At 50.0% G+C, this 27,408-nt stretch overlaps 2 protein-coding genes across 8 annotated transcripts in view; both read left to right on the top strand.

The window, feature by feature from the left end:
* Positions 1-678: 678 nt before the first annotated feature.
* SRF (serum response factor) lies at positions 679-10,581 on the top strand. Of its 4 annotated transcripts, none has more exons than XM_012773143.3 (7): positions 681-1,582; positions 3,266-3,532; positions 5,465-5,726; positions 6,300-6,419; positions 7,422-7,613; positions 7,946-8,022; positions 8,214-10,581. In XM_012773143.3, exons 1-7 carry the CDS (start codon positions 1,070-1,072, stop codon positions 8,307-8,309), a joined length of 1,527 nt encoding a protein of 508 aa, XP_012628597.1. In that variant the 5' UTR covers positions 681-1,069; the 3' UTR covers positions 8,310-10,581. The 4 variants fall into 4 exon arrangements, 3 of the variants coding, with proteins under 3 accessions (XP_012628598.1, XP_012628597.1, XP_075859451.1); XM_076003336.1 differs by lacking the exon at positions 681-1,582 and adding an exon at positions 1,760-1,864; XR_012919322.1 differs by lacking the exons at positions 7,946-8,022; positions 8,214-10,581 and adding an exon at positions 6,879-6,995 and having other exon boundaries at positions 679-1,582; positions 7,422-7,507.
* A 589-nt stretch (positions 10,582-11,170) lies between these two features.
* Positions 11,171-27,408, top strand: part of CUL9 (cullin 9) — a 36,269-nt gene continuing 20,031 nt past the window's right edge. The window contains exons 1-16 of one of the 4 annotated variants that reach the window (XM_012773139.2): positions 11,171-11,273; positions 13,075-13,678; positions 14,216-14,370; positions 14,695-15,195; positions 15,677-15,812; positions 15,962-16,155; positions 16,459-16,864; positions 17,271-17,463; positions 20,838-21,045; positions 23,124-23,320; positions 23,704-23,921; positions 24,738-24,984; positions 25,072-25,177; positions 25,741-25,968; positions 26,242-26,332; positions 26,472-26,643. In XM_012773139.2, coding sequence (XP_012628593.2) covers positions 13,084-13,678; positions 14,216-14,370; positions 14,695-15,195; positions 15,677-15,812; positions 15,962-16,155; positions 16,459-16,864; positions 17,271-17,463; positions 20,838-21,045; positions 23,124-23,320; positions 23,704-23,921; positions 24,738-24,984; positions 25,072-25,177; positions 25,741-25,968; positions 26,242-26,332; positions 26,472-26,643 — 3,647 coding nt within the window. In that variant the 5' untranslated portion in view covers positions 11,171-11,273; positions 13,075-13,083. Of the gene's footprint in view, positions 13,679-14,215; positions 14,371-14,694; positions 15,196-15,676; positions 15,813-15,931; positions 16,156-16,458; positions 16,865-17,270; positions 17,464-20,837; positions 21,046-23,123; positions 23,321-23,703; positions 23,922-24,737; positions 24,985-25,071; positions 25,178-25,740; positions 25,969-26,241; positions 26,333-26,471; positions 26,644-27,408 lie in introns of all 4 variants that reach the window. The other 3 variants (XM_012773136.2, XM_012773137.2, XM_076003333.1) reach the window with 3 other exon arrangements.

Raw genomic sequence — 27,408 nt, 5'->3', positions numbered from 1 at the left:
GAGACCCCCCAGTGTAGAGGATGATGGATGAGGACCAGGGAGCCGGCCTAGTGGGAAACTGGCGTCGCCTAAAAAAGGGAGGGAAAGGGAAGGGAAGTCGGGGGGGAGGGGAACGGTTAGGGCGGAGCGGCTAGGGCTCCGGTCCAGACAACGAGTCTGGACACCCAGGACCCAACCCCCTCCGCTCGGCCAATAACTTTGCCTCCCTCAGGGAGGCACGCATAAAACTTTCGTTGGCGTTACAGGTTGAACCATATTCCAATCCATCCGTGCACTCCTTCCTTGGAATTTTGGCTGGATTTTCTCATTTACTGCAAACCCCACAATCCACTCAGTGTTTTCTTCCAACCCCCGATCTCCCATTTCCCAACGTTGCTATTTCTCCCCAAGACTGCGCTCTAGTCCTCTCCCAGGCTTCCTCTCCGCTGGTGTCTCCCAATTCTCTACCTTTTTCTGGTTCAGGGGGGCGGAGTCGTGCCTCCTCTCCTGTTCCTTTAAGGGGTGTCGGCTCCTCCCCTTTCAGAGTTGCGGTCTGACGCGGGATGACAGCAGCGAGTTCGGTATGTCTATGCAAATAAGCGCCCCCTGCGGGCCAATGGGAAACGGAGATGCCGGAACCGCGGACCAATGGGGCGGGGGCGCTGGGGCTCACCATATAAGGAGCGGCCTCGCCATAAAAGGAAACATTGTATCTCTTTATATGGGGGGAAGGGTCGGGGGATCCCTCCGCCGCCAGCGCGTGGTCCCGGCCCCCTCCACCCGCCGTCGCGGCCGCGGCCAGCAGCCCCTGCCCCCTGGGGGACGCTGACGGCCGCCGGGCGCGCCACCCTAGCATACGGACAGGGGGCGCTGCGCGCGGCCTGGGGCAACCCGGGCCACAGGGGCAGGAAAGTGAGGGCCCAGGTCGGCCCGGGCGTGCAGGAGCCCCGGGTTCGCAGCGGCCGCCGCGGCAGCGATAGCGGCACTAGCAGCAGCGGGAGTGCCAGGTGGAGCCGGGAAGCCGATGGCGGCGGCGGCGGCGGCTCCGGTTCCTCGCTGACTGCTTGTCCGTCCTCCTGCATTGAGCGCCATGTTACCGAGCCAAGCTGGGGCCGCGGCGGCTCTGGGCCGGGGCTCGGCCCTGGGGGGCAGCCTGAACCGGACCCCGACGGGGCGGCCGGGCGGCGGCGGCGGGACTCGCGGGACTAACGGGGGCCGGGTCCCGGGGAACGGCGCGGGACTCGGGCCGGGCCGCCTCGAGCGGGAGGCTGCGGCAGCGGCGGCAACCACCCCGGCGCCCACCACGGGGGCCCTGTACAGCGGCAGCGAGGGCGACTCGGAGTCGGGCGAGGAGGAGGAGCTGGGCGCGGAGCGGCGCGGCCTGAAGCGGAGCCTGAGCGAGATGGAGCTCGGCGTGGTGGTCGGTGGGCCCGAGGCGTCGGCGGCCGCCACCGGGGGCTACGGGCCGGTGAGCGGGGCGGTGAGCGGGGCCAAGCCGGGTAAGAAGACCCGGGGCCGCGTGAAGATCAAGATGGAGTTCATCGACAACAAGCTGCGGCGCTACACGACCTTCAGCAAGAGGAAGACGGGCATCATGAAGAAGGTACCGAGCCTGGAGGCTGCTGGCCGCTGGGGACCGGGAGGGGTGGGGACGCGCAGGGGGAGCCCTGGAGGAAGGCAGAGCCCTGGCGGAGGTGAGAGGCAGCGAGTCTGCAGGAGGTGTGTGGGAGGGGATGGCTGTTAGCCCGGGAGGGCCGGAGGGGAGGGGCCGCCCGGGGAATGTGGGGAGAGGGGAGATGCTGCGAACGTCCGGAATACCGGGGAAAGGCGCCGAGGTGGGAGTGACCGGCGCGAGAGAGGAAGAGGGCCCTTGCGGAGTGAAGGGGTGAGGAACGCTAATGGGAGTCTGCGAGGCAGACGGGGAGGTGTATAATGAGTCGCCCGGGTCAGCGGGTCCGGTGTGTCCTGGTGTTCCGGGGGAGGGTGCGGGAAAAGCAGGGAGCAAGAGAGAAGGTATGGATGGAGGTGAAGAGGCTGGAGCTGCATGCCAACGATGAGCGAGCATGTGTGGGAGGGAAGGTGGGCACCACTAGAGTAGTGCTGGCTGGAAAGACAGGCAGGGGTAAGGACCAGGTAAGGGAGCAGGGCGGGGGAACTGGTGTTGGCCTGAGCAGCAGGGACCTAGTCCTACGCTGGCCATGTGTCTTCCATTGCATCCACTGGAAACCGCATGCTCCCGGCAGACTGGCTGCAGAATAACCTGCCTCTGCGACAATTGGGGTTTTCAGCCCTAGGGAGAATCTGTGCATGGATAGAGTTTGTGGGGAAGTCAGGGAGCTTTGCAGAGATACCTAGAAATTCCTCCTCTGCCAACCAATTATGCAGTGAAAAGTGGTGAGGAAAGGAGTCATCTTGGGTGTAGAAGATATGGGAAGGGATAGTTGCAGAGGATTTGGGAAACAGGAAGCTAGAACCTGGAGAACATGGGCTGGTGTTTACATATATACCATATAGAAACTGGAGCCACTTCCAAGGTGGTTTGTGGAACTTCATTGGGAGTAGAGCATGGCATCTGTGGGGCCAATGCTTGAAGGTCCCCTTCCTGGGCTTGTGGCAGGGTATTTGGTACTAATCTAGCTCCCATCTCTCATCACTCCAGGCACTCTTGTATCAGTGCCCCTTGCCACTTGATCATCAGTGGAGAAGGTTGGAGGGGGGTTGGTTTATGAAGAAAAACTCTCTCCTTCCTTCTTCCAAACATAAAAAAAGGGTAGTACAGTATTATAGGGTGGAAGGGGAAGTTAGGTTATGGCAACAAGTTGGAACCTGTGGAGTTTCTGGGAAGAAACACTGGACAGTTTGGAGCTTAAGTGGTCCCTTATCACTAATGTCTTGTGTGAATTCCAGAGTAGTAGGGATCCATCCTGGTCCCTGTGACAGTGAGGAGGGGGTGAGGCTCCATAGGGCTCCAGATACCCAGCTGTGTTGAGGAACAGCTAACTGGGCCCCTCCATGTCCCCTGAGTGATGTTCCATCACTGGGGGGCTGTGAGTGTTTGCTTGGGATATCTGCAGGTCAGTGGGACTGTTCCTCAAAGGGGGAGAATGGGTAGTTTTGCTGCTCCCAGATATCCTGCTAGAACCCCCCCACAAGAGTCACTAGCAAGGAACGTTATTATGGTAATTGGGGCTTAATATCACTATATAATTCTTCTCTTTCATATTCCCCAAGAAAGGTACAGATAAAAAGTTTTGCTGACCTTCCCATCTCCCTCCCCACCCCCCAGGCCTATGAGCTGTCCACGCTGACAGGGACACAGGTGCTGTTGCTGGTGGCCAGTGAGACAGGCCATGTGTATACCTTTGCCACCCGCAAACTGCAGCCCATGATCACCAGTGAGACCGGCAAGGCACTGATTCAGACCTGCCTCAACTCGCCAGATTCTCCGCCCCGCTCAGACCCCACCACAGACCAGAGAATGAGTGCCACTGGCTTTGAAGAGACAGATCTCACCTACCAGGTGTCGGAGTCTGACAGCAGTGGGGAGACCAAGGTGTGTTTGGGTTGCCTATGTAAGAGAAGGGGAGGCAAGGGGTTCCTCTGCCTCTTTAGCCCAGGACAGGTGGATAGATGCCCACTTGATGTGGAGTGGAGCCGGGTTAGTGCCCCTCATCCTAGGGGACAGGTGTCCATCCTCGCTTTCCTGACAGGAGCCCGGCCCCCTAGATAAGCGGGCCGCCTCGGTGCCCATATAAGGCCGGCTTGGGCTCCACACCGGCCTCCCTCCCGAAGCCCGCCTGCCTGGCAGGGCCTTTGCATTCCTCCCGCCAGCTGTCTCCCCGCTGGGGGCGGGGGTGTAGCTTAGCCCTGCCCTCCCTGCCGGCCTGCCAGGGAGTAGGAAGGGAGCACTCGGGGAACCAGGGTCCTGGGAACTCAGCACTGTTGGCAAGCAGGCGGGTTGACTAGGCTGGGAACTACCTTACTAGCCAGACGCCTACCCCTTCAGGATGTTAGGGGCCTGGGCAGTTAGGGAGTGCATTCGCCTGCCTTGGGATGCCGGCCCTAGTTACGCCTCCCCCTTCCTTTTCCCGGTAAGGAGAGGGGGCGGGGCTTCCTTGCTGTCTGGGGAGCTCCACCTTCCGGGTGGCTCTTAACTAACTGGCCAATGGAAGGAAGCGGCACTGTTTGCCTTAGCAACGCCTTCACCAATCAGGGGTCTTAAACCCAGCTGCTTAGCAAACGTCCTGCGCTGACCCACCCCCAGCATTTGAGCCCCCTGGTTGACTCAATTCGCATCTCGGCTTGGCGGCTTGGTTCTCAGCTTCCTCCTTCCCCTTCTAAGAACAAGACTTCCTGTGGGGAGAGTCAGTGCTCTAGGCTCCCCTCTCTCTTAGTGACATAACGTCTGTAATCATTTTCAAATCCGTGTAACGCTCACAAATCCGGGTAGCGCTCACTTATTCTCAGGACATTTTGCTAGATAAGTTCCTTTGGTAATTTAAATCTTGAGTATTTGGCATGAAGTGCTTCATTGCCAAACCCCCAAGATCTCTCTCAAACCCTAAATTCCTTGAAAAACTCTCAATCCCTATCTCAGAAACCTGATAAATCAGAGCTGGAAGAACTCTTTCAAAGAAAATTCAGCAGTCCAGCCCCTGCCTGTTTCTAGAAGAGGAAAACAGTCTAAGAAAAAGAAAGTAATTAATTTGGCTCACGCCTGTAATCCTAGCACTCTGGGAGGCTGAGACAGGTAGATTGTTTGAGCTCAGGAGTTCGAGACCAGCCTGAGCAAGAGCAAGACCCCATCTCTACTAAAAAATAGAAAGAAACTAGCTGGACAACTAAAAATATATAGAAAAAATTAGCTGGGCATGGTGGCGCATGCCTGTAGTCCCAGCTACTTGGGAGGCTGAGGCAGGAGGATTGCTTGAGACCAGGAGTTTGAGGTTGCTGTGAGCTAGGCTGACGCCACAGCACTCTGGCCCAGGCAACAGAATGAGACGTCTTAAAAAAAAAAAAAAAAAAAAGAAAAAGAAAATAATTATCTCAGGGTTATGTGGATTGTCATTGCCGGAGCTGAGAACAGACTCAGCCAATGTGATTACCGCAGTCCACTGGGGTAGAACTCGGAGTTCCAGAGAACTCATGGAGTTATAATGATGATGATGATAACTGTTATAAGAGTAGCAGATATTTATTTTGATCTTTTCATGTGCCAGGTACTGTTTTCTAAGTGCTTTATGTATGTTAACCTATTTCATCTTTACAACAACCTATGGGGGTAGGTATTATGCTCCTTTTACAAATAGGAAACGGTAACTCAGAGGCTCAATAACTTGCCCAAGGGTCAGGCAGCAGGTAAATGGTGGAACTGGAATTTGAACCTAAGCTCACTGGTTTCATTCTGGGCTCTCAATCCATACAAAGCTTCTGCAGGAGCAGGATCTGATAGAGACTCACTGCTTCATTTTTATTCTGGGTATAGGACACGTTGAAGCCAGCGTTCACAGTCACCAACCTGCCGGGTACCACCTCCACCATCCAAACAGCACCCAGCACCTCTACCACCATGCAAGTCAGCAGTGGCCCCTCTTTCCCCATCACCAACTACCTGGCACCAGTGTCTGCTAGTGTCAGCCCCAGCGCTGTCAGCAGTGCCAACGGGACTGTGCTGAAGAGTACAGGCAGCGGCCCTGTCTCCTCTGGGGGCCTTATGCAGCTGCCTACCAGCTTTACTCTCATGCCTGGTGAGTTACAAGGGGCAGGGAAGATTCGTCTTCCCTGGGGCAAATCCAGCACACTAAGAGTGGGTTTAAGGCTGGCACCAGGAGATCTCCTTTCTGTTCCCAGAAGGAGGGTGTATAGGGGCCAGAGGCTGAGAGACCTCTCATGTCCCATTGGCAGGCATGACCCTACCCACTGAGACCCCTACTATCCTTGTAAGTTTCAACCATATGCCCTGGCCTTATCTATCTAGCCTAGCCCTGTGCCCCTATTGCCATGGGGGCAGCAGACATTCCATCACTTCCCTATCTTGACTGGAGGGCAGATCATGTCCTTGATGGGTCATTGCCAGCTCCTGGGTCAATTAAAAAAAGTAGAGGCAAGGTCTAGGATGAGAGGAGGGAAGGGCAAGAGTGGAGCATGGAAGCCCCTGGAAAAGAGATTCAGGGCATAAAGGGCCTCTTTGGCTCCCAGGAAAGATGGCAATAGGAATTGGGGACCAGTGTGCCAAACCCTGGGACTGGGGTGTTTGCGGGTGCTTGGTGGAGGTGGCAATTGAGTGGGACAGAGCACAAGTAAGATTCTGTGTCTCATAGGTGGGGCAGTGGCCCAGCAGGTCCCAGTGCAGGCCATTCAAGTGCACCAGGCCCCACAGCAAGCGTCTCCCTCTCGTGACAGCAGCACAGACCTCACGCAGACCTCCTCCAGCGGGACAGGTATAGCTCATGGCCCTGTCACCCTCTCTGCCTGTCTCCCATGAGGCCTAGCAGTAGGTGCCCACAATAACCCTCCTGTAACTAAGGTCAGAGAATTTCTTGAAGTAGAAACTGAGGCTGGCCTAATCCTATGGGAAAGTCAGGTGAGGATGGCTGGGTTTTGAATCTTGCCCTTCAGTGGGGCTATGGATTCCAGAAGGAATTAGGGACCATTGAAGCCACTGTCTCATTCAGATGAGAAGCCTAAGTCCTAGAAAGGAGAAGTTACTTGCCCAAAGATACAACCTTTGCTTAATTACTAGGAAGGACTTATAGAGCAGCTGTCTCCTTGTGGGAGGTGTTGTAGGTTTTAGGTGGCCATAGTTCCCCTCAGGTATCTCTAGTAGTTTCAGATATGATGAGACACTTTCAAAATAAACTTACTTTTAAGTTCTTGTTTTTTACAACCTTGTTACTCAGAGTGTGGTGTATGGACTAGGAGTACCAGCCTTACCCAGGAGCTTGTTGGAAATGCAGAATCTTGAGCTTTACCCCACACCTACTGACTCAGAATCTGCATTTTAACAAGAGTCCCAGGTGACTGTATGTTCATTAACATTTGAGACTTGTTTGTTTAAAAGATGAATTTGTTAGCTGTGCATTTAGGAAAGGGGAGAAGGAATGAGAACAAATAAAAAATTGGATGATAGAAATCCCTAAAATGGGGGTATCTGAGTTTCCTGAGAGTGGGTCAGTCATTGTTGTCTTTGTTTTTCCCAAGTTAGGGTCTTGGGGCAGACAGTCGAATAGTATGATGTGATAAGATACAATGAATGGTTGGTGCTGTTGTGTTCAAGAAAAAATTAGGCTTTTCTTAGTTTATGACAGGTAGCAAAGGAGCAGTCTTGTCTAGCTCTTGACCTGGGAAATGGCAAAGGGACTGTGAAGGCCTGGAATTCCTTGGGGTGGATCAGGGGTATCACAGGGATCAGTGCCAAGCTGACATATGTCTGTGTTTGCCAGTGACACTGCCCGCCACCATCATGACGTCATCCGTGCCCACGACTGTGGGTGGCCACATGATGTACCCTAGTCCCCATGCGGTGATGTATGCCCCCACCTCAGGCCTGGCTGATGGCAGCCTCACCGTGCTGAATGCCTTCTCCCAGGCGCCATCCACCATGCAGGTGTCCCACAGCCAGGTCCAGGAACAAGGTGAGTAAAGGAACAGGGCTAAGGAAAGGAGGACCATCTTCTTCCTTGCACACCATATACACTCAGATGCCCACACGTATTCCTGCCCCAATCACACAGACCTGGATGCTCACACACACACTTGGACACCCTTGCTTGTCCACTTAGACACATGTGCTCACTCAGACACTTATACCCCACATACACCTTCAGACACATTGGGACATTCATCCTTTGGCACTTAATGTCTGAGAGGCTCACCCAGTCACTTGTGCTTTTATAACCACTCCTCCAGTATCTGGAAGTTTTTCTTGAGCAAGAGATTTGAGCATTTCCTGTGGTTTCCAATGCAGGTGGCGTCCCCCAGGTGTTCCTAACAGCACCATCTGGGACAGTGCAGATCCCTGTTTCTGCAGTTCAGCTTCACCAGGTAGGTGCGGGGGCACCTCTCACCCCATCCCAGATAGCTACTTCCTTATCTTGACCTTGGGGGACCCCCTTACCGGCAGCCCTAGCCCAGAGGCCCATCTGTTTTTCTGGGGTGGGGGATGGGGGATCAGGGGTCAGCCTGAGCTGGCTGGTCAGTCCTCTCCTCCCTCCTCACACACCCCCTCTCTCCAGATGGCTGTGATAGGGCAGCAGGCCGGGAGCAGCAGCAACCTCACCGAGCTACAGGTGGTGAACCTGGATGCCGCCCACAGCACCAAGAGTGAATGATCCGCCCGCCGCCCTGGACAGATGGCCCAAGGGATGGCACCACTTATTTATTGTTGCCTTTTCACGTTTTCTTTACACACACGTTGATGGGGCCGCAGGAGGGAGGCGGGGAGGAGGAGCGGGCAGCCACAGGACTTAGCCCTCTCACTCCAGCCAAAGAAATGGGCCTGCCTGCCCTCCACCCGTCCTCCCTCACCCTCCCCTCCTTCCAGCTCCACCTCCCATTTTAGTTGATGGTGGGGCTGTCCTCCCTCCTCAGACTCCCCTTGCCAGCTTGGCTCGATGTTTGCCATAAGTATTAGCTTACCCAATGGGACCGTGCCCTACCTTCCCACACACAGGCCTTCTGTGGGGCTGGGCACCGTGTCCTCCCCTGAGGAAGCAGTTGTGGCCCTCTGTCCAGCCTTTTTGCTGACCCCAGGTCAGTCCTGTGTCTGCCACAGGCTGGGTCAAAAGAGCCCTGCCCCTGCCCCTCAGGGAGCCAGCTGGGAGATGGGGGCTTCTTTCCTCACGCCGCAGCCCTCTGCCCCTTCAGCTCCTGAGTAGCTGGGCCTGTGCACTGGGCAGGTTCCTGGGACCACCTGCCCTGCCTTGCCACTCCCCTTGGACCTCCAGGGGCTCCTGGGTTGGAGGGAACCACCAGCGTTCCCTTCTCCCTGTTGTCTTCCCCCCCTTCTCCCAGCTGCTTTACTTAAAGTTGATTTTGAACTTTTTATTTGAGGAGACGAAGTGAAAACAAATCTATAAATATATATTTTTAAAATATTTAACTTTTTTTTATGGCGTTTTTCTCGTCCCCCTCTCTGCCCAAACTCCCCTTCCCTGGAGAGCCCTTGGGCTCCCCAGAACTGGCCGGGCCCCTGGGGACAGAGCCACCCCATGAGCTCGGGGTCCGCCAGTGTGGGGGGGAGATTCTGGGGTTGCCCGGTCCTGGGTTGTTTCCAGGAGAAAGCCGGGGGAGGGGCCCTCAGGCCATGCCCCAACGGGGTGGGGAGGGTAACCCACAGCTCTGGGCCTCTTTTTGCCCTTTAGGGCTGTTAGGGAGAGGGAAGAGGGAAACCAAATGTGGGGGTTGGGGGTGGGAGGGTATCAGGTAGAGGCAAGTGACTTCATTTGTGCCACACACATGGGCATTGCAGCCTTGTGCTCCCCCAGGCCTGCAGCTGCCTGGGGCCCAAGTTGCAGTGAGCAGGGTGGGGTCTGGGAGGGGGTGAGAGGCAGGAATGGGGGTCAGAAGTGGGAGCAGCTCTTGGGCTGAGTGCAGTGATAGGGGAGCCAGAAATGGGCAGCTCTCCCAGGGAGTGAGCAGCTACTGTAACTTTTTTAAATTAAGACAAAAAGCCTTGAAGAAAATGACTTTATTTTTCTAAGTGTAACCTCAGTATTTATGTAATTTGTACAGGGGCCATGCCCCACCCCCTTTCCCACCTTTGGGTTAGACCTTGAGGGTGGGCCAGCATAGGGGGGAGGGTCTTTTACCCTGTGTCAGAGCCTACCTTCACCACCTGTATCCAGAGTGGGAGCTTTTTCAGAAATGGGGCAGCAGTTGGGGTGGAGTTTTATTAACCCCTACAACTGCCTTCAGTAGGAACAAGCCTGCTTCTGTGATTAGGTGAAGGGGTAGGGGAAGATTTTACGCACAGCCTAGTCATCGAGGGGATGATTTGCCGATATGTTTTGAGAACTCCCTAACCTCTAAACCCTCATTGCTGTCTTGCCCCAGTTTGGGGTGCCAAGATGGAAGTCACCTTTCTGGGCTTTCTCCTGGAGATAGCTGGGGCATGGCAAGTCAGGGGCCAGAGAGTGGGGGAGCTTGGGACTCAGGTCTGTAACTGCCCAGACCCTTTTCTCTGCTCTTGTTTCACTCCACCACCACTCACTCCCCTTTCCCCTACCCAAGGGAGGAGACTTGATGAATTCCTCTTCTCCTTCCCACAAAGACAGACCCAGTGAGTGAATCAGGCAAAGTACTTATAATGTGTGTTATGTGAGCGTGGCCTTGGGAGAACATGCCTGTGTCAGGGATGAGGTGACGTTTATATGTGCAGCGATCCTTGGTGTTTCCCTTCCTCGGTGGCTGTGGGGTGTGGGTGTGTGTGCCTGTGCCTGAGTGAATGTGTGTGTGTGAATGTGGGGTGTGTATGTCAGTGGTTTCTACTTCCCCTGGGATGCTGACCCAGGAATAGTGGACATGGTCACAGTCCTATGTACAGAGCTTTCTTTTGTATTAAGAAAATACTCTTTCAATAAATGTATCATTTTTGTGCACAGACTGTGGGGTCTTTGGCTCTCTTTTTCTACATAAGGAGTGGGGGAGGTATGAACATGCAGCAAGCCCGGCTGCTTGATGAAAAAGGAAATGCTAAGGGGAAGCTTTGGGCTATTGAGCTCTATAAGATTTAATTTAAGGAACATTTTGCCCCACCGAGGACTTTCTCCCTAGGCCAACACAGAGCTAAGCAATTTTAACTAATAGGAAAAGTGATACAACTAACCCAAAGCATTGCTGAGGGGTTTGGGAAATTCATGGATACATGATCTACGGAAAACTCAAAGGACAGCCCTAAGGTGGGAGTGTGGGTTACTGTGTTTCAGAGTGGATGCTACAATAAGAGACGGAGGAATAGGAAGGCGGACCCTGCGAGGAGGGGCTGCTTCACAGCAGCGGGAAAGGGCTTCCTACTCCTGCAATGAGCCGAGCAACGCGACCGCGACGCCAGGCTCTGCCTGCAGCGCGCCCCACGTCCCTCGCCCCACGCAGCCACCCGCGGGCATAGCACGCATGCTCCACTCGCGTGCTGCTCCGCCACGCTGGGCATGGGCCGCGGTGGCACCCGTAGATGCCCGGCCGTCGTGCATTCGCTGTGTGACCCGGAAGAGAGGAAGGCAGCTACGGAAGAGGCGGGGCGGGGACGGCGGGACCGGCCGCTGGGTCCCAGCAAGGGCCAAGCCAGGCGGCGGGAGGTGAGAGGAGAGTCCTGCGCTGATCCAGTCCTCCTACCCCCGTCTCCTCTTTTTTAGCCACTCTTTGTGGGGCTGACGAAAGGAACCATGTCTTTGCTGTCTGAGAGCCGCTCGGTCCTGTCAGCGTCCTCAGACTGTACCGCGCTCCCGGATCCTCTCCCCGCCCCCAAACCCCTTCCCAGTGCCGTACTGGCCCCCTCCACTGCCCCACTGGTCTGCATGCTTGGGCCTTACATTGCTACTTATTTTCTGGGCTCATACCTGTGTCCAGACCTCACCTCCAACCTCAAGTTACTTGTTCCTGTTCCAGGCCCACCTTATGCGTCCCTCCGCCCCCTCCCCCAGGCCTGTGGGATTGTTTTTACTTTGCCATGCGCTAATCGCATGCCCATTGCTACATTGCTGCTTACTTCTCAGATTTGCCCCCAAGTTAAGTGGCCCCTTAAACACATTGAGGTCCACATCCTTTCTTCCGCACCCCCCTTTTTCACTGTTCATTTTATTCTAATTTCCGTTCCTGTACGGAACGTCACTCCTGCCCTGATCACTGTCTCTTCATCTGGGTTTATCATCCATTCTTATTCTCACTATGCCTGTTGCCCCTACACTGCTTCATATCATGCATAGCTTTCCTGGTCATTCCACTCCCATTTATAATCTGGCTTAATAACTTTGCATTTATTTGATGACTCCCCTGTTTTCTTCATTTAATATTAGATTATCTTTACTGAGCACTCAGTATGTGCTAAATGCTGTTCTAGGTGCTTTACATACATGATTTTAAGTTTTACAACAACTTCATGAGGTAGGTATGAATATTATTACCATCTTGCAGAAGAGGAAGCAGGCTCAGAGGTTAAGTAACTTGTCCCAAACTATGCAGATAGTAAGAAAAGAGCCAGAATGCAGAGTCACATTTATCTGACTCTGAAGCCACTATATTGCCTCTCTCTTGGCCTCATTCCCTACCCTTAATCCTGTGATAACCGCCTCCATCTCTATCTACCTGATTTAGATCCTTAACCGTATATATAGCATAAGTGCAGGGTGGGACTTGATCTTTCTTTCCCATAATTTTATAAGGTCCGTATGCCCTTCCCCCTTTCACAAGTCTCTCACACATTTTTCCCATCCAATCATCCGCCCCAGTGTCCCAGCCTCCTGTCATCTCGGTTCTGTATTTGCTGTGGACTACCCTTTATGTCTACGTTCCAGCTTTAACCGGTCATTTATACTCTCTGTCCTGCCCCTCCCCATCCTACTTTTCCTCACATGTTCTGACCTCACTGTTTCACATGCTTCTCTTTCCTGCTCACCCATGTCATCTAAGTCTTTTTTAAAATATATATTTATTTTTTATTTAAATAATTTTATAACATTTAAATAATTATTTTTAAAATTTTTATTTTTCCATCTGTGATTGTAAATTAATGGCAGAAAACATCCTTCTAAGTCTTGATCTGTTTCCCTCTGCTATTCTGCCCAGACTGCCTTGTTTAGCTGTCAGTCTGTTTATTGTTACCTTGCCTGTTACTCTTCTCATCCTCTTTGTAACTCATCCATTTCTTAAACCCCCTCATTTCATTTCCTCACTGTTTTCCCTCAGTTCTCCTCCTATAAATCCCAAAGTATGTTCAGCTATTCATTTCATTCTACTCTTTGCCTTTCTGTTTGCTTCTTAAATTCCACCATGCAGGTTACCAGTCACCGCCCACCTTCTCTGTGTCTCAGAATTCCACCCCTCCCTATGTAGTTTTTCCTCTTCCCATACTGCTTTAATCTTTCTCCTTGTGTATCCCAGTAGGTCAGGATGGTGGGGGAACGGCGTGCTGGAGACCTCATGGTGCCCTTAGGGCCCCAACTACAGGCATATCCTGAAGAACTCATTCGACAACGGCCTGGGCATGATGGGCGTCCTGAATACCTGATCCGATGGAGTATCCTGAAGTGTGGGGAAGTGGGCAAAATGGATGTGGAGGAAGGCAAGGCAGAGCACATCCTCATGTGGCTGTCAGCCCCCGAGGTCTACGCCAACTGCCCCATGTTGTTAGGTGAACGGGCACTATCTAAGGGACCTCAGCACGAACCAGCTGGAGGTTCAGGAAGCTTTCCCCGAGAACCAGGAGGCCTGGATGAAGTGGCATTGGGAGAGATGGAGGCTGATGTGCAGGCGCTGGTACGCAGGGCTGCCAGACAGCTGGCAGAAGGTGGAACATCGAGTCTCACAGCTGCTGTGCTCCATACCATCCACGTGCTCAGTGCTTATGCCAGCATTGGGCCCCTCACTGGTGTCTTCAGGGAGACAGGAGCCCTGGACCTGCTCATGCACATGTTGTGCAACCCTGAGCCTCAGATCCGTCGGAGTGCAGGCAAAATGCTGCAGGCTCTGGCAGCCCATGATGCTGGTAAGAGACAGCCAGGGGAAGAAGGAAATTGTTAGAGAGAATGGGGCCACTAGAAGTAAGAACAGAAAGATTTCCCAACTCTGTAAGAACACCTAGTATTTGGTGAATATCAATTCGATGCAAAGGAAAAATAAAGGTTTGTAGGCTAGTACAGGTATACAAATAGGAGAAAATGATAGCATCTGTTTTATCTGTCCATTCTCAGTGTATTGACAGAGAAGAGAATGGGGTATATTTGCATTTTTTAAACTGTGGGTTGAGGTTTATTAGTTGGTTTTGTAATCAATTTGGTGAGTTACAATGAACATTTTTTAAATGTAAAATATCAAGTACTTAGGGTAAATTTTGTAGCATAAAATGTATGTGTCCATTATTTGTGTGTATGTTTGTACCAGATTACCATGTAAAATGTATTTCTGGGTGTAGGTATCAGTAACAAAAGTTTGAAAGCCTCTGGGGCAGGGGATAGAGTGTAGGAAAGGCAGGGAGAAAATATTGGGGATTGAAGAGAAGATATGGATTGGGTGTGGATTACAGGGAGTCGGGCTCACGTCCTTCTGTCACTGAGCCAGCAAGATGGCATTGAGCAGCACATGGATTTTGACAGCCGCTATACTTTGCTGGAGCTGTTTGCAGAAACTACATCCTCTGAAGAACACTGCATGGCCTTTGAGGGTATTCATCTGCCTCAGGTACTCTGCCAGCTGTGGGGAAAATGCTGGGTACAAGGCCTTAGGCATTATTTCTGAAAACATGGTTCAGGACTGTGTGTCAGCAGCAGAGCCACCTGGGGAGCTTGTTAAAATGAAGGTTCATGCCCTCCCCCCATTCAGATTAGAACCCAGAAATCTGTGTTTTAAGACACTCCCTCTGTATTTCTTATACAAATCAAAGTTTGAGAACTACAGGCCTGAGAATGAGGCCTTTATATTTTTCTGTAGAGGAGGATATTGGAGGGAAGGGGAGGGGCTAAAACTAGGAAGAGGTGAACCTATGCCAAGGACTGTGTCCTACAGATCCCAGGAAAGCTGCTCTTCTCCCTGGTGAAGCGCTACCTATGTGTTACTTCCCTGCTGGATCAGCTGAATAACAGCCCAGAACCAGGAGCTGGAGACCAAAGCTCCCGGTGCCCCAAAAGGGAGAAAAGCCGGGGACGGCGGGAGCTGGAGTTCAGTATGGCTGTGGGCAACCTCATTTCAGAGCTGGTTCGGAGCATGGGCTGGGCCCGGAACCTCAGCAAACAGGGCACGCTGCCTCCCCGGCCAGTCCGGTCCATCTTTCAGCCCTGCATTTCTGACCCCAGCCTTTTACTCCCCACCATTGTCACCACCCCTAGAAGGCAAGGGTGGGCCTTCCTCCAGCGCTCTGAATTCTCTAGCCGGAGTGGCTATGGAGAATATGTGCAGCAGGTGCTACAGCCGGGGATGCGAGTGCGGATGCTGGATGATTACGAGGAGATCAGCGCCGGGGAGGAGGGCGCCTTCCGGCAGAGCAACAATGGCGTGCCCCCTGTGCAGGTGAGCTATGCACAGTGGTGGGACACTGTTGGGGATCTATTGTAGGGGCTTCTATTCAGGCCCTCAAGAAACCCCCCAGGGCAATTGGAATGGTAAAAGGGGGTCAGCATTTGGAGGAGGTGCCATTTGTAAGGCCTAGGAAATCTGGCGGGAGGCAGGTGGGCTGTGAGATGAGAGACTCAGACCAGGAAGCAGAACTGATGTTTCAAGATACCTCACCACCACTTCCACCAGCGGAGGAGACTAGTGGGGAGTTTGGGGGCAGAGGCCATCATGGTTAGGAAGACAGGCAGAGCCCACTCCTGGTAGGGGAAGGAAGCGTTTTGCTATATAGAGATTTTTCCGAGCGTAGCCAGGTGTGTATCTTAGGGTGTGCCCCAGGTCTGGACCTGAGTATATCCTTTCAAGCCTTCACAGCCAAGGGCTCAGAGGACTAATCCCTCTCTATTCCTCTTTCCTCTTTCTTACTCCCTCATACCAGGTCTTCTGGAAGTCAAGGGGCCGAACCTACTGGGTGCACTGGCACATGCTGGAGATCCTGGGACCTGAGGAAACTACTGAGGATACAGCTTCAGCAGCTGTGGAGAAGGGAGCAGGGGCTACTGTGTTGGGCACAGGTGAGCCAGAGAGGGGACGTGGATAGCATGTCTCTGGACAGAGGAGTAGTGACTGGGATGAAGTCACTTCTGACCAGGAGCAGCACCAGAGGTTCAGAAACTGACTCTATTCCTAATAGGTACTGATCCTTCTGTGCCTGTATTCTCAGTATTTCCCTTCTGGGACTGGAAGCCTGTGGATGGGCTCTACTCTTTGCCGTACCTTCAGCCTGAGCCTCAGAAGAATGAGGGTTTGGGATATTTGACCCAGGCTGAGTGGTGGGAACTGCTTTTTTTCATCAAGAAGTTGGACTTATGTGAGCAGCAGCGAATTTTCCAGAATCTACAGGAGAACCTGGATGAGGTATTACAGGCCTGAGATACCTGGGCGGTGGGGGCGGGTTATAGTAGGTTCAAGGAGGAATTCTCTAGAGGGAGTCCTATTAGAATAGGTATGGGATGCCTCTTACAGGGAGGCTGGAGCTAGAGGTTAGAGAGTTGGGGGGTCCTGCTGGGGGAGGAGACAGTACTGTGAGGTTCTAGTGTGTAGAAGGTATGAGGGCATGGTGGGGGGTGGCCACCTATCCTATTACTGACACCTATTACTGTCACCAGCACCTTTGTTTCTTTTGCTTGTCCCTAAAATGTATACCTGCTCTGTTGACAGACTCTACGTGAAAAGGCCCTAGGTGAGATCTCGGTGCCTGTAGAGATGGCTGAGGGTCTGCTGCAGGTTCTCAGCAATCGGTTTGAAGGCAGCACCCTAAATGACCTACTCAACTCCCAAATCTACACCAAGTATGGGCTGCTGCATGATGAACTAAGCAGCTCATCTACTTCACGAAGTCACTCCTATACCCCAGATCCACAAGAGGAGTCTAAGTTGGAGGCCAGCCTCTCGGAGGAAGAGACTGAGTCCCCCAAAGCAAAGGCTGAGATCCCTAAGTCAGAGGCAGAGCACACCAAGGCAAAGACTGAGACCCCTGCGGCACAGAGTGATTCACAGCTGTTTAACCAGCTTCTGGTGACTGAGGGGATGGCCCTGCCACCTGAGGTGAAGGAGGCAGCCAATGGTGAGTTGGGTTCTGGGAGGAAGAAGTTGGAACGAGTCCTGGGTGGTCCCATTAGAAGAAGTGGATAGTCAGGGTAGAAGGAAAGCTATCAAGTAAGGTCACTTTTGCAGGGGAAAATGCCTGGGAACCATGCATCTATCTTTTTCCCTTTGACCTTGAGTGTATCTAATTAACCACTACTTCCTTTCTTCAGTATCTCTGGAAGAGGAGGGGTCATTTTCTGGGGTATCTTCACGTCATGGTTTGACCATTAGATACCCCACATAGAATCGGAAAAGGATGTAGGCTACAGTAATGAATAGTGTATTTAAATGTCATTAGGATAACTGGGCTTGACCTTTAAAAACTTCCACCTTGGAGGTACCACAATTTTTTTTAGCCACTGCCTTTCCCCTATCAATTTCAGAAATGGCTAGAGCCTTGCGGGGTCCTGGTCCTCGCAGCTCCCTGGATCAGCATGTGGTGGCAGTTGTGGCCACTGTGCAGATATCCAGCTTGGACACAAATCTGCAGCTTTCAGGGCTCTCCGCCCTCTCTCAGGCTGTGGAGGAGATCACTGAGCGGGACCACCCTCTGGTTCATCCTGACAAATTGCTGAGGTTAGCACGCTGGGGAGGGAAGAGGTTTTCATTGAAGCTGTTGGCAGCGAGGGTGGTGGGAAGAGGGAAGGGGCTATGAGATCAAGAATTAGAAAAGCTGGGGAAGAAGGAAGGGTGGCCTGAGGAGCGGCTGAGCAGGAGGGTTATATGTTATAATGGCTCATATTCTTGGAGCACTTCTGCTGTGCCAGTGTTTTACATACATTCTCTCATTAAATCTGCCTAACACCCGAGGAAGCAATGATAGTATTATCCTACTGTATGGGTAAGGAAACAGGCTTAGAGAATTTAAGTAACTTGCTCAGTTGTATAGATTTCAAACCTGGGTCCTTTTGGTTTTAGAGCTTGAGTTTTGTTTTTGTTTGTTTGTTTGTTTTTGAGACAGAGTCTCTCTGTTGCTCAGGCTAAAGTGCCATGGCATCAGCCTAGCTCACTGCAACCTCAAACTCCCGGGCTCAAGCGATCCTCCTGTCTCAGCCTCCCAAGTAGCTGGGACTACAGGTGCTCACCACCATGCCCAGCTGATTTTTTTTTGTTTGTTTCTATTTTTAGTTGCCTGGCTAATTTTTTCTATTTTTAGTAGAGATGGGGTCTTGGTCTTGCTCAGGTTTGTCTCGAACTCTTGACCTAAAGTAAATTCCTGACCTCAAGTGGCTGCCCAGAGTGCTAGGATTACAGACATGAGCCATGGTTCCCAGCCTTAGAGCTTAAGTTTTGGGTTTTTTTTTCCTTTTTCTTTTCTCCCTGCTTTCTTTTTATTTTTAGAAGTTTTTACTACTTCTTAATTATACAAATAATACACAAATGCATTCTCATTTTAAAAGATCTGAAGAATATAAAAGAACAGAATGAAAGGCCAAAGTCCCTTTCACCACATTTAGCAGTCTGGAATATCCCTCAGACCTTTTGTAGGTTTACATTTATAATTGTGTGTTTGGAAATGGAGCATTTTCTGAGTTTATGTTTTAATGTAAGTAATCACGTTCTACGTATTTCTGCAACTGTTTTTCTCTCACTCAGGATGTTTTATAGTTTTCTATATCAGTCTGTGTGGAACTGCCTTGTTCTTTTCAGTGCTGCATACAACTCTTCGATGTGCTTATATCCAAGTTCAAGTACAGTGTTCTAATGAATCTGTTTTCCCTGGATATTATCATTTTAAAAATCTATCTGATTGGCAAAATTTTAAGTGATTGGTATCTCCTTGTTTTAAGTTCTTAGTTCTGGTGAAGTTAGGCATGTATGCATGCATTTGTTCTGTTTCTTTAGTAAATATTCTGTTCTTATCCTTTGCCCACTTTTTTATTGGGCCTTTTCCTTTTTCTTATGGATTTATAGGCATTCTGGCATTAATCTTTTGTTATTTATGTTTCAAATATTTTGTCTTTTAAAAATCTTATTAGCTTTATTTTTATGATTATAAAATAATGTATGTTCACTATTAAAAAGGTTAGAAAATTATGATGATAAAAATTGCCTGAGAGCCCTTTATGCAGAGACAATCACTGTTAATATTTTGATAAACATCTTTATATTCTTATATCTATTAATATATATTGCCAGTGTATATTAATTAGTTTATAATAAACCATGGCAACAGAAGGGGATGTATATTTAAAATACATTTGATTGACACTGTATCATCATTATGTTTCTGAGAAAAGACTGATAAAAACAGAACTTTCCCAGTACATTTATTTGCCATCTTTCCCAGAAGTTCGTTCTTTTTTTTTTTTTTTTTTTTGAGACATAGTCTCACTCTGTTGCTAGAGTGCTGTGGTGTCAGCCTAGTTCACAGCAACCTCAAACTCCTGGGCTCAGGTGATCCTTCTGCCTCAGCCTCCCGAGTAGCTGGGACTACAGGCATGTGCCACCATGCCCAGCTAATTTTTTTCTATATATTTTAGTTGGTCAATTAATTTTTTTTAATTTTTAGTAGAGATGGGGTCTCGCTCTTGCTCAGGCTGGTTTCGAACTCCTGACCTTGAGCGATCCACCCGCCTCGGCCTCCCAGAGTGCTAGGATTACAGGCATGAGCTACCGGCCTAGCCCCAGCAGTTCTTTTATGTTCCTTCCCTCCATAGTTTCCAGGCCACTTCCTCAGCCTGTATTTATGTCACTATGAAGGAAGATGTCATTTACTGCTGTCTTCCTCTCATGACATAGAGGGTGATATAGGGACTCTGTAGGCACTTCTTCATCTTCTTTCAGATCAGCATTTCCATTGGACCATTTCTCTAGCTCATTGCTTGTCTTTTAATTTTGCTTATAGTGTCTTTCATTGTGCAAAAGTTTCAGATTGTTATATTGCTATATTTTCTACGTTTTTATGGCTTCTAGATTTTGTGTCCTACTTAAAAAGGTCTCTGTCCTATTCCAGGATTATGAAAATATCTCCCTTTGTTTTCTAAAACCATCCATGATTTTGTTTTTTACATTCATTTTTAAATCCATTAGCAGTTTATTTTTGCAAATGATGAAAATTATTTCAGTTTTTTTCAAATGCATAGCCAGGTATTTCAGTATCATATTTTTTAAATTTTGTTTTATTTTATGTTATGTTATTTTTTTGAGACAGTCTCACTCTGTTGCTCCCACTAGAGTGCAGTGGTGTCATCCTAGCTCACTGCAACCTTGAACTCCTGGGCTCAGGCGATCCTCCTACCTCAGCTTCCTAAGTAGCCAAGACTATAAGCGCACATCACTTCGCCTGGCTAATTTTTAAATTTTTGGTACAAACAGGGTCTTACTTGTGCTCAGGCTGGTCTTGAACTACCGGCCTCAAGCGATCCTCCCTCTTCATCCTCCCAGAGTGCTAGGATTACAGGCATGAGCCATTGTTCCCAGGTCAACATTATATTTTAAATGGTCCTTCCTTTCCTCACTGGCTAAGATACTACCCTTATTTCTCCTTTCATCTATTGATCTATGTAGCTATCCTGTATCAGTTCTAGGGGTTCAATTATTTATATTTTTAAAAGTTTATATTTTGATAATGATAGGCAAATCTGCCATTATTTTTTCCAAATATTTCTCTCCCAGTGCCTGGATCTGCCTGTCATAGTATTTTTAAAACATTTTAGGCATTTTGATTAGAATTACTTTGAATTTATAGATTTATTTGAAAAGATGAACCAGAGTTCATAACCATTTTGCTCTAATGTCTCCTTCATGAGGTCAAGAACCAGTAAGACCACAGAGGGGAGGGGATCAGGAGTGAGACTAAGGCATGGAGAGCAGGTTGGGGGATACAGAGGGAATGGCCTAGATCTTAGTGGATGGGGTTAGGAGGATGGGAATCGGATGGTATCACGGCTGGGAAGTCAGGCAAGACTCCTTGGGATGGGGAGTCCCAGTGTCTCTTCTCTTATCAGAGAGAAGCTAGTGAAGACGCTGGTGGAGCTGCTGACCAACCAGGTGGGAGAGAAGATGGTGGTGGTGCTGGGCCTGCGCCTCCTTTACCTGCTCATGACCAAGCACGAGTGGCGGCCACTCTTTGCCAGGGAGGGTGGCATCTATGCTGTGCTGGTTTGCATGCAAGAATATAAGACTTCCGTCTTGGTGCAGCAGGCAGGGCTGGCGGTGAGTGCATTGGGCCTGGCAAGAGAGAGTGATGGACTGGGGACTATTGATCTTGAGGAGATACAGTGGTGACTTAGCCCAGAGAGTAGACGCTGGGATGGAAAGATGCAGGTGGATTTAAGGGTTTGATCTGGACAGTCTTGGGGATGGAGTGCATGTTTGGAGAAAGGGAGAAGGGAGTTTTTAAGAATGATTCCTGGTGTAAAATTGAGCAGCAGGGTGCATGAGGTAGCCATTTAGTAAGTGAGAGAATGTTGCAGAAGGGAGGTATGGGGAGAAGGTCAGGAGTTGAGTTTTTTTTATTTTTTTTATTTATTTATTTTTGAGACAGAGTCTCACTCTGTTGCCTGGGCTAGAGTGCCATGGTGTCAGCCTAGCTCACAGCAACCTCAAACTCCTGGGCTCAAGCAGTCCTCTGCCTCAGCCTCCCAAGTAGCTGGGACTACAGGTGTGAGCCACTGCATCCGGCCAGGAGTTGAGTTTTTAGATATGTTGAATGTCCTGTGCCTCTTTAGTTACAATTGGATGTCTAGTTAAAAACTAATTTTCTATTCCTTTTAAAATTTCAGGAGGAAAAAACACATAAAAACTAATTTTATAGATGTAACAAACTAAAAATACCTTTCTCTTTTTATCAGAGTGGTACCCTTATAAAGAAAATACTCCCTTACCAGATTGGGTAAAACAGAGCCAGCATTGCCATTGCCCTGCCACCCTGGGCCCAAAGAATAGGGAAGAGAGGCCTTTGTCCAGGGGAACTTATAGAATTGACTTCCTACCTACTCGAGACAAATGCTGGCTGGTAGGGTAGTGGGCAGGATGGCTCTGTATAGCTGGAGGGTCCTTGAGGGGGGCAGGGAGGCCCCAGCCAGCAGTTCTGAGAATAGATTCCAACAGTTTAATGACAATAGCATGGATGGGAGCACATATCTTCTTAGAGCAGGCTGTCCTTGGAGAGGCCAGGAGGCCCTTTTCCTTTATGGGGCCAACTAGGTGCTACTCCTTCCCGGAGCATTTCAGGCATTCACAATCTAGGTCATGTATGCTCAAAGAATTCCCTGTTCCTTTCAAGTTATATGACCAAAATAAAGGATTTACTCCTAAATTAAGAGTCTTGCCCTGAAATCAAATTGTTAGGGTCTGCAGCATTCAGACTGTGGGAAACCAAAGAGAAATATCCTCATTATGAGGTAGCATTTGCTTGGAGGATCTAGGCCTCATGAGGGAGTTCGTCCTGAGAATTATTTCTAGCGTACTCCATCCTTAGTGGATCTCCTCTAGAGAGTCAGCCCTTTAACTAGGAGAGACAGTCTCCACTCCGATGGTTTAGTGTTCATTTTAATTTATTTTTTCTCTGTAGTACTAGCAGAAATGTTTTCACATTACAAGTGTTTTTCCTATAATTCCAACCACTCTGCCCACGAGACGACCAAGTAGCCTGTTGAGAAGGACTGGATACTGGTTGAGGCCAGGAGACGCAGGTTTGGGAGAGTTGGCATATAGGTAGGAATTGGAGCTATGGGAATGGATGAGGTTGCCTCGGTTGGGGAGCACAGGGTGTGAAAAGGGGACAAGGAGCCTCATGTTTGTGGTCCAGGCAAAGGAACACTAGATAAATAGGGGGAAAACCAGGAGTATATAAAGTCATAGAACTCAAGGGAAGAGAGGCTTTGCAAAAGAAGGAGTGGTTAAGCGAGATGGGAGATGACATCAAGGAAAGCTTCTGATGACTAGACACTGTGAGAGGGCATCATCCTTAGGGGAAGATATAGGCAGGGTAGCCATCCCACTTAGGTACCCTTGGTGTTGGGAGCTTGGGGGCGGAGAGAAGTGACAGGCTAATTTTACTGTCTAGTCTTAGGGGTTTTTTTTGTTTGCTCTCCTTTTCTCTCTCCTTTTCCTTCCTCCTTCCCTTCCTTTCTAGCATTTGATGTGCTATCACTACCTCTTCCATCTCTGCTTCCTCTACCTGTACTCAGCTGCCCCAAAGTTTGATGTCTAGAATGATGGCCCTGGCTTACCCCTTCCTCATGGTGGCTCTTCCTACTCCTAACTCTGCTTCCATATCCCCTTCACAGGCACTGAAGATGCTGGCCATCACCAGCTCATCGGAGATCCCCACTTTTGTCACTGGTCGAGATTCTATCCACCCATTGTTTGATGCTCAGATGACCAGAGAGATCTTCGCCAGCATTGACTCAGCCACACGCCCAGGCTCTGAGAGCCTGCTACTTACTGTCCCTGCAGCTGTGATCCTGATGCTGAACACTGAGGGGTCAGGGCATTACTCTCCAAACTCCAGATTCCTGCTAAGTCCCAAACCCTGCTAGTACTCTGCCCCAGACTAATGTGCTCCACAGAAATTTCCCTCACATTGTCACCTCTGGATTAAACATTGGTGGCCCTCTTGATTGTCATTGGAAGAGAAACCAATTGCTTGGGGCTAGGGAGATTCCCAGAGAGGGCAGAGAGACACTGACCTTCACTTCCTTCATAGGGTTGGGAGGAGTGACCTGAGGTCAGGAGCCCAAATGTCCCAGTTCAGAGGGACCACTATAGTCCTTTCCTTCCTAACTGTAGGGCACTCTCCACTTGGCTTCCTTGCTTCCATTGCATTCACTGTCTCAATTTCTTCTTGGGTCACCTCCCTCTTCCCAGGTGCTCCTCCGCAGTGAGAAATGGTCTGCTCCTACTCAACCTGCTTTTGTGCAACCACCATACTCTGGGAGACCAGATTATAACCCAAGAACTGAGAGACACCTTGTTTAGGCACTCAGGGATAGCACCGGGGACAGAACCCATGCCCACCACACGTACTGTCCTCATGATGCTTCTTAATCGATATTCAGAGCCACCAGGCAGTCCTGAGCATGCAGGTACCATTGTGGAGGGGGGCTGTTCTGCTGAGGAATCATATAGTGCTAGCTTGTGGCCGAGAAGGCTAAGGTTTACCTACTAGCTTCTTACTGAAAGACACAAGGAATTTTCAGGAAATGAGTGAGCATTGTTGTGTTCAAGTTAGGTCATAAGTGGAACTTCCTGACCAATAGGACAGGGAGACTCTAGATACAAGGAAGTTGCCTTCTCTGCATGGTTTTAACCATACGTGGATTCCTGTCTTGTCTGGACTAGCTTTGCTTCAGACTCATTGGACAGAGGAAGATTGGTTGAAATCACATCTAGAGAGGCCTTCTTAAGAGGAATTGTAATTTATGGTTTAGAAAGTTTGTGACTAGAAACATGAAATATTGATGTCATGGGAAAGAAATGCTTTGTGATTAAAAAACAAGTGAAAATCCAGAAGTACAAGGGATATTGAAATAGGCAATATATATCTTCTAGTCTTTATAATAATATCTAAATCCACCATGCAGGTAGTATAAGGATGTAATTATAATGCTAATATTTATTATAGCTAACATTTAATAATAAAAGGTAATCATGATTATATGAGATTAAAAATGTGTTTTACTTGACAATGTTTGCTATACTAGATTTTTTAAAAATGTAGTTAAGTATATATTTGGGACCAGAAAAGAAAATCTCTTAAGAGTTTGACAAAAACTGTAGACATTCTCAATATGATAGGAAAAGTTGGGGTGATTTTCTAGACCTTCTGATTTCTTGGTTTGACTAACTAGTAAGACTTGTCCTTATACACATTTTTTCCCTCTATTGTATCTGGGCTGCAGCACTAGAGACCTCCAGCGCCCAGGGCCAGGATGGGTCACCTGAGCTACTGATTCGATCCCTGGTGGGGGGCCCATCTGCGGAACTACTCTTGGACTTGGAGCGCATGCTGTGCCGTGAGGGCAGCCCAGGGGGTGCAGTGAGGCCCCTTCTCAAGCGCCTGCAGCAGGAGACCCAGCCCTTTCTCCTGTTGCTGCGGACTCTGGATGCCCCAGGGCCCAACAAAACTCTGCTGCTGACTGTGCTGAGGTGAGGGGCCTGTTGAGGCACCCATGTGTTGTGGGGAGGGGAGCTGCCAGACTTCAGGGACTGCACTTGTTTCCATTCCCTCACCAGGGTCATGATCCGACTGCTGGATTACCCTGAGGCAATGGTCCTCCCCTGGCATGAGGTCTTGGAGCCCTGCCTCAACTGCCTGAGTGGCCCTAGCAGTGATTCTGAGGTACCAGATCCCTGGCAAGGGAAGGGGAGGGAAAGGCAGCATCTGGTGCACAAACTACATTGTGAGGCTCTGAGGGGCCCAGCAGAGCCTTTCTGAATGGGGCTGCGGGGATGGGATGGGTAGATAGGAAGAGGAATGCTAACATCATCCAAGAGGCTCTAGAACTGGGGTCTTTAAAGTATAAACCTTTTGGCTACATCTGGATTTTAGTTTCTGGGTTTAAGAGAAGCCTACATTCACCAATCCAAACAGCCCTTGCTCTCTACTCTCCAGGGTTTGAGCACTATAGAATGAGGCTCAGGTACCAGCTTGGTTCTTGAGATACTTGGCCCTGGCGGGAAGAAGACTGGGAAGCTATATCTAAGCTCTGCTACTGCCGACTCACTCTAAAGTCCTAGCAGCCCTGCATTCTGTTCCACCCTCTCTTTGGTGCTCTCTTTTCCCTGGGTTTTGCGTTTCCTTAAAACCTTAGCCACTACACTTGCTTTAGTGAACCCATCCCTCTATGCTAACATACCCTGCCCTTTGTTTCTCTTGAATTAATCTATTGGCTCTGGGCTCAGATCGTTCAGAAGCTGACCTGCTTCCTGCATCGCCTGGCCTCCATGCATAAGGACTATGCTGTGGTGCTCTGCTCCCTGGGAGCAAAAGAGGCCCTCTCCAAAGTCCTGGACAAGCACTCGGCTCAGCTGCTGCTGGGCTGTGAGCTTCGAGACCTGGTGACAGAGTGTGAGAAACATGCACAGCTCTATAGCAAACTTACCTCCAGCATCCTGGCTGGCTGCATCCAGGTAAGGAGGGGCTTGTGAGTCCTGAGCTGAGAGAATGTCAGAAGCAGGGGAAGGGGATTCAGTGTTTGTCTCTCTTTGGCATCCCTGTTTGGCATAGGTGGTAGCCCATCTGAGGCACTTGTTCCCTTACCTTTACTCCACATGGTCCTGTCAAAATTTGAGGCGAAAAGGGTTGAGTGTTCTATGCCCTTTGACTTTTGCTCTGTACCTGTTTCTGGATATTTCTCCCTATTCCTCTCTCCTTCCGTCTTCTTTCTGATGTTCTGGCTATAGATGGTGCTGGGCCAGATTGAAGACCACAGACGAACCCACCAACCCATCAATATCCCCTTCTTTGACGTGTTCCTCAGGCATCTCTGCCAGGGTTAGTGCCCGCATCTGTCTTCCCCTGGCTCCCATCTAGCAGCCGTTCTCCCCTTCCCTTCCCGCTCCCTAGTTCCTTTCCCTTTTTTCTCTCTCAACTAACCAGGCTGCGACCTCCACCCCTTGCCACTTGCCCCCAGGCTCCAGTGTGGAAGTGAAGGAGGACAAGTGCTGGGAGAAGGTGGAGGTGTCCTCCAACCCACACCGGGCCAGCAAGCTGACGGACCGCAACCCCAAGACCTACTGGGAGTCCAACGGCAGCACTGGCTCCCACTACATCACCTTGCACATGCACCGTGGTGTTCTTGTTAGGTATGCACACACCCATGCATATGCTCTTATGCGCGCACACACACATTCTGATAGTCTCCAATATATATCCCCAAAGCACCGATGTACACACAACCCCATCTGTAACCACCATGCCTGAGGGACATACTCAAACCCATTTTGTGCAGTAAACAGATAAACACACTTCACTGGGCTGAGTATAGACATTCCCTCACTCCCTCAGCCTGGTGACCTGTACCCCAACAGGTACAGATGTCACTACCCAGTGCTAAGTTGAGGGAAGTCAACTCACTTATCCGTTTCTCCTGTGGGCATTTGTGCCAGGACTGTCCAAAGGTCTGGAGATACATGGACAATAAGATGGTGCCTGTGTTCAGGGATCTTGCAGCCTAGGTTGGGAGCTAGGCTAGAAAATCAATAAGAGCACAGAGTAAAAAAAAGTGTACCCTGGATCCATGTACCCTGGATCCGGAGGCTGACTGTGGGCTCATAGGGAGGCTCCCTTCTGGAAGGAGGGTTTGATTGAGCTGAATTTTGAAGTTGAAATTAGCTAGATTAAAGAGGAGGCAGCGGATATTCCAGGCACAAGGATAGTAGATATGCAAAATAGGAACAAAATGTTGTATTTGGGGGAACTTTAAGTAATTGTGTTTGGCTAGAATGAAGGGTATGTGTATCAAAGGGGCAGGATATGAAGCCAGAAAAGTTGGCAAGGGCAGATCACAAAGAGTTTTGTGAGCTAAGAAGTTTGAACTGTATTCCAGAACTTGGAGAGCCATTGAAGGA

This window comes from Microcebus murinus, chromosome 5 (assembly GCF_040939455.1).
Source record: "Microcebus murinus isolate Inina chromosome 5, M.murinus_Inina_mat1.0, whole genome shotgun sequence".
Classification (NCBI taxonomy): Eukaryota; Metazoa; Chordata; class Mammalia; order Primates; family Cheirogaleidae; genus Microcebus; species Microcebus murinus.
Note: the sequence above shows the minus strand (reverse complement) of the source record. Positions and strands in the feature narration are given on the sequence as shown.

What these genes read in the sequence shown, in the direction of transcription:
- SRF (XM_012773143.3), top strand. Translation starts at nt 1,070, where the DNA reads ATGTTACCGAGCCAAGCTGGGGCCGCGGCGGCTCTGGGCCGGGGCTCG. An exon ending in AGACGGGCATCATGAAGAAG is followed by an intron (nt 1,583 to 3,265) that starts GTACCGAGCCTG and finishes CCCACCCCCCAG; the next exon opens with GCCTATGAGCTGTCCACGCT. An exon ending in GACCTCCTCCAGCGGGACAG is followed by an intron (nt 6,420 to 7,421) that starts GTATAGCTCATG and finishes TGTGTTTGCCAG; the next exon opens with TGACACTGCCCGCCACCATC.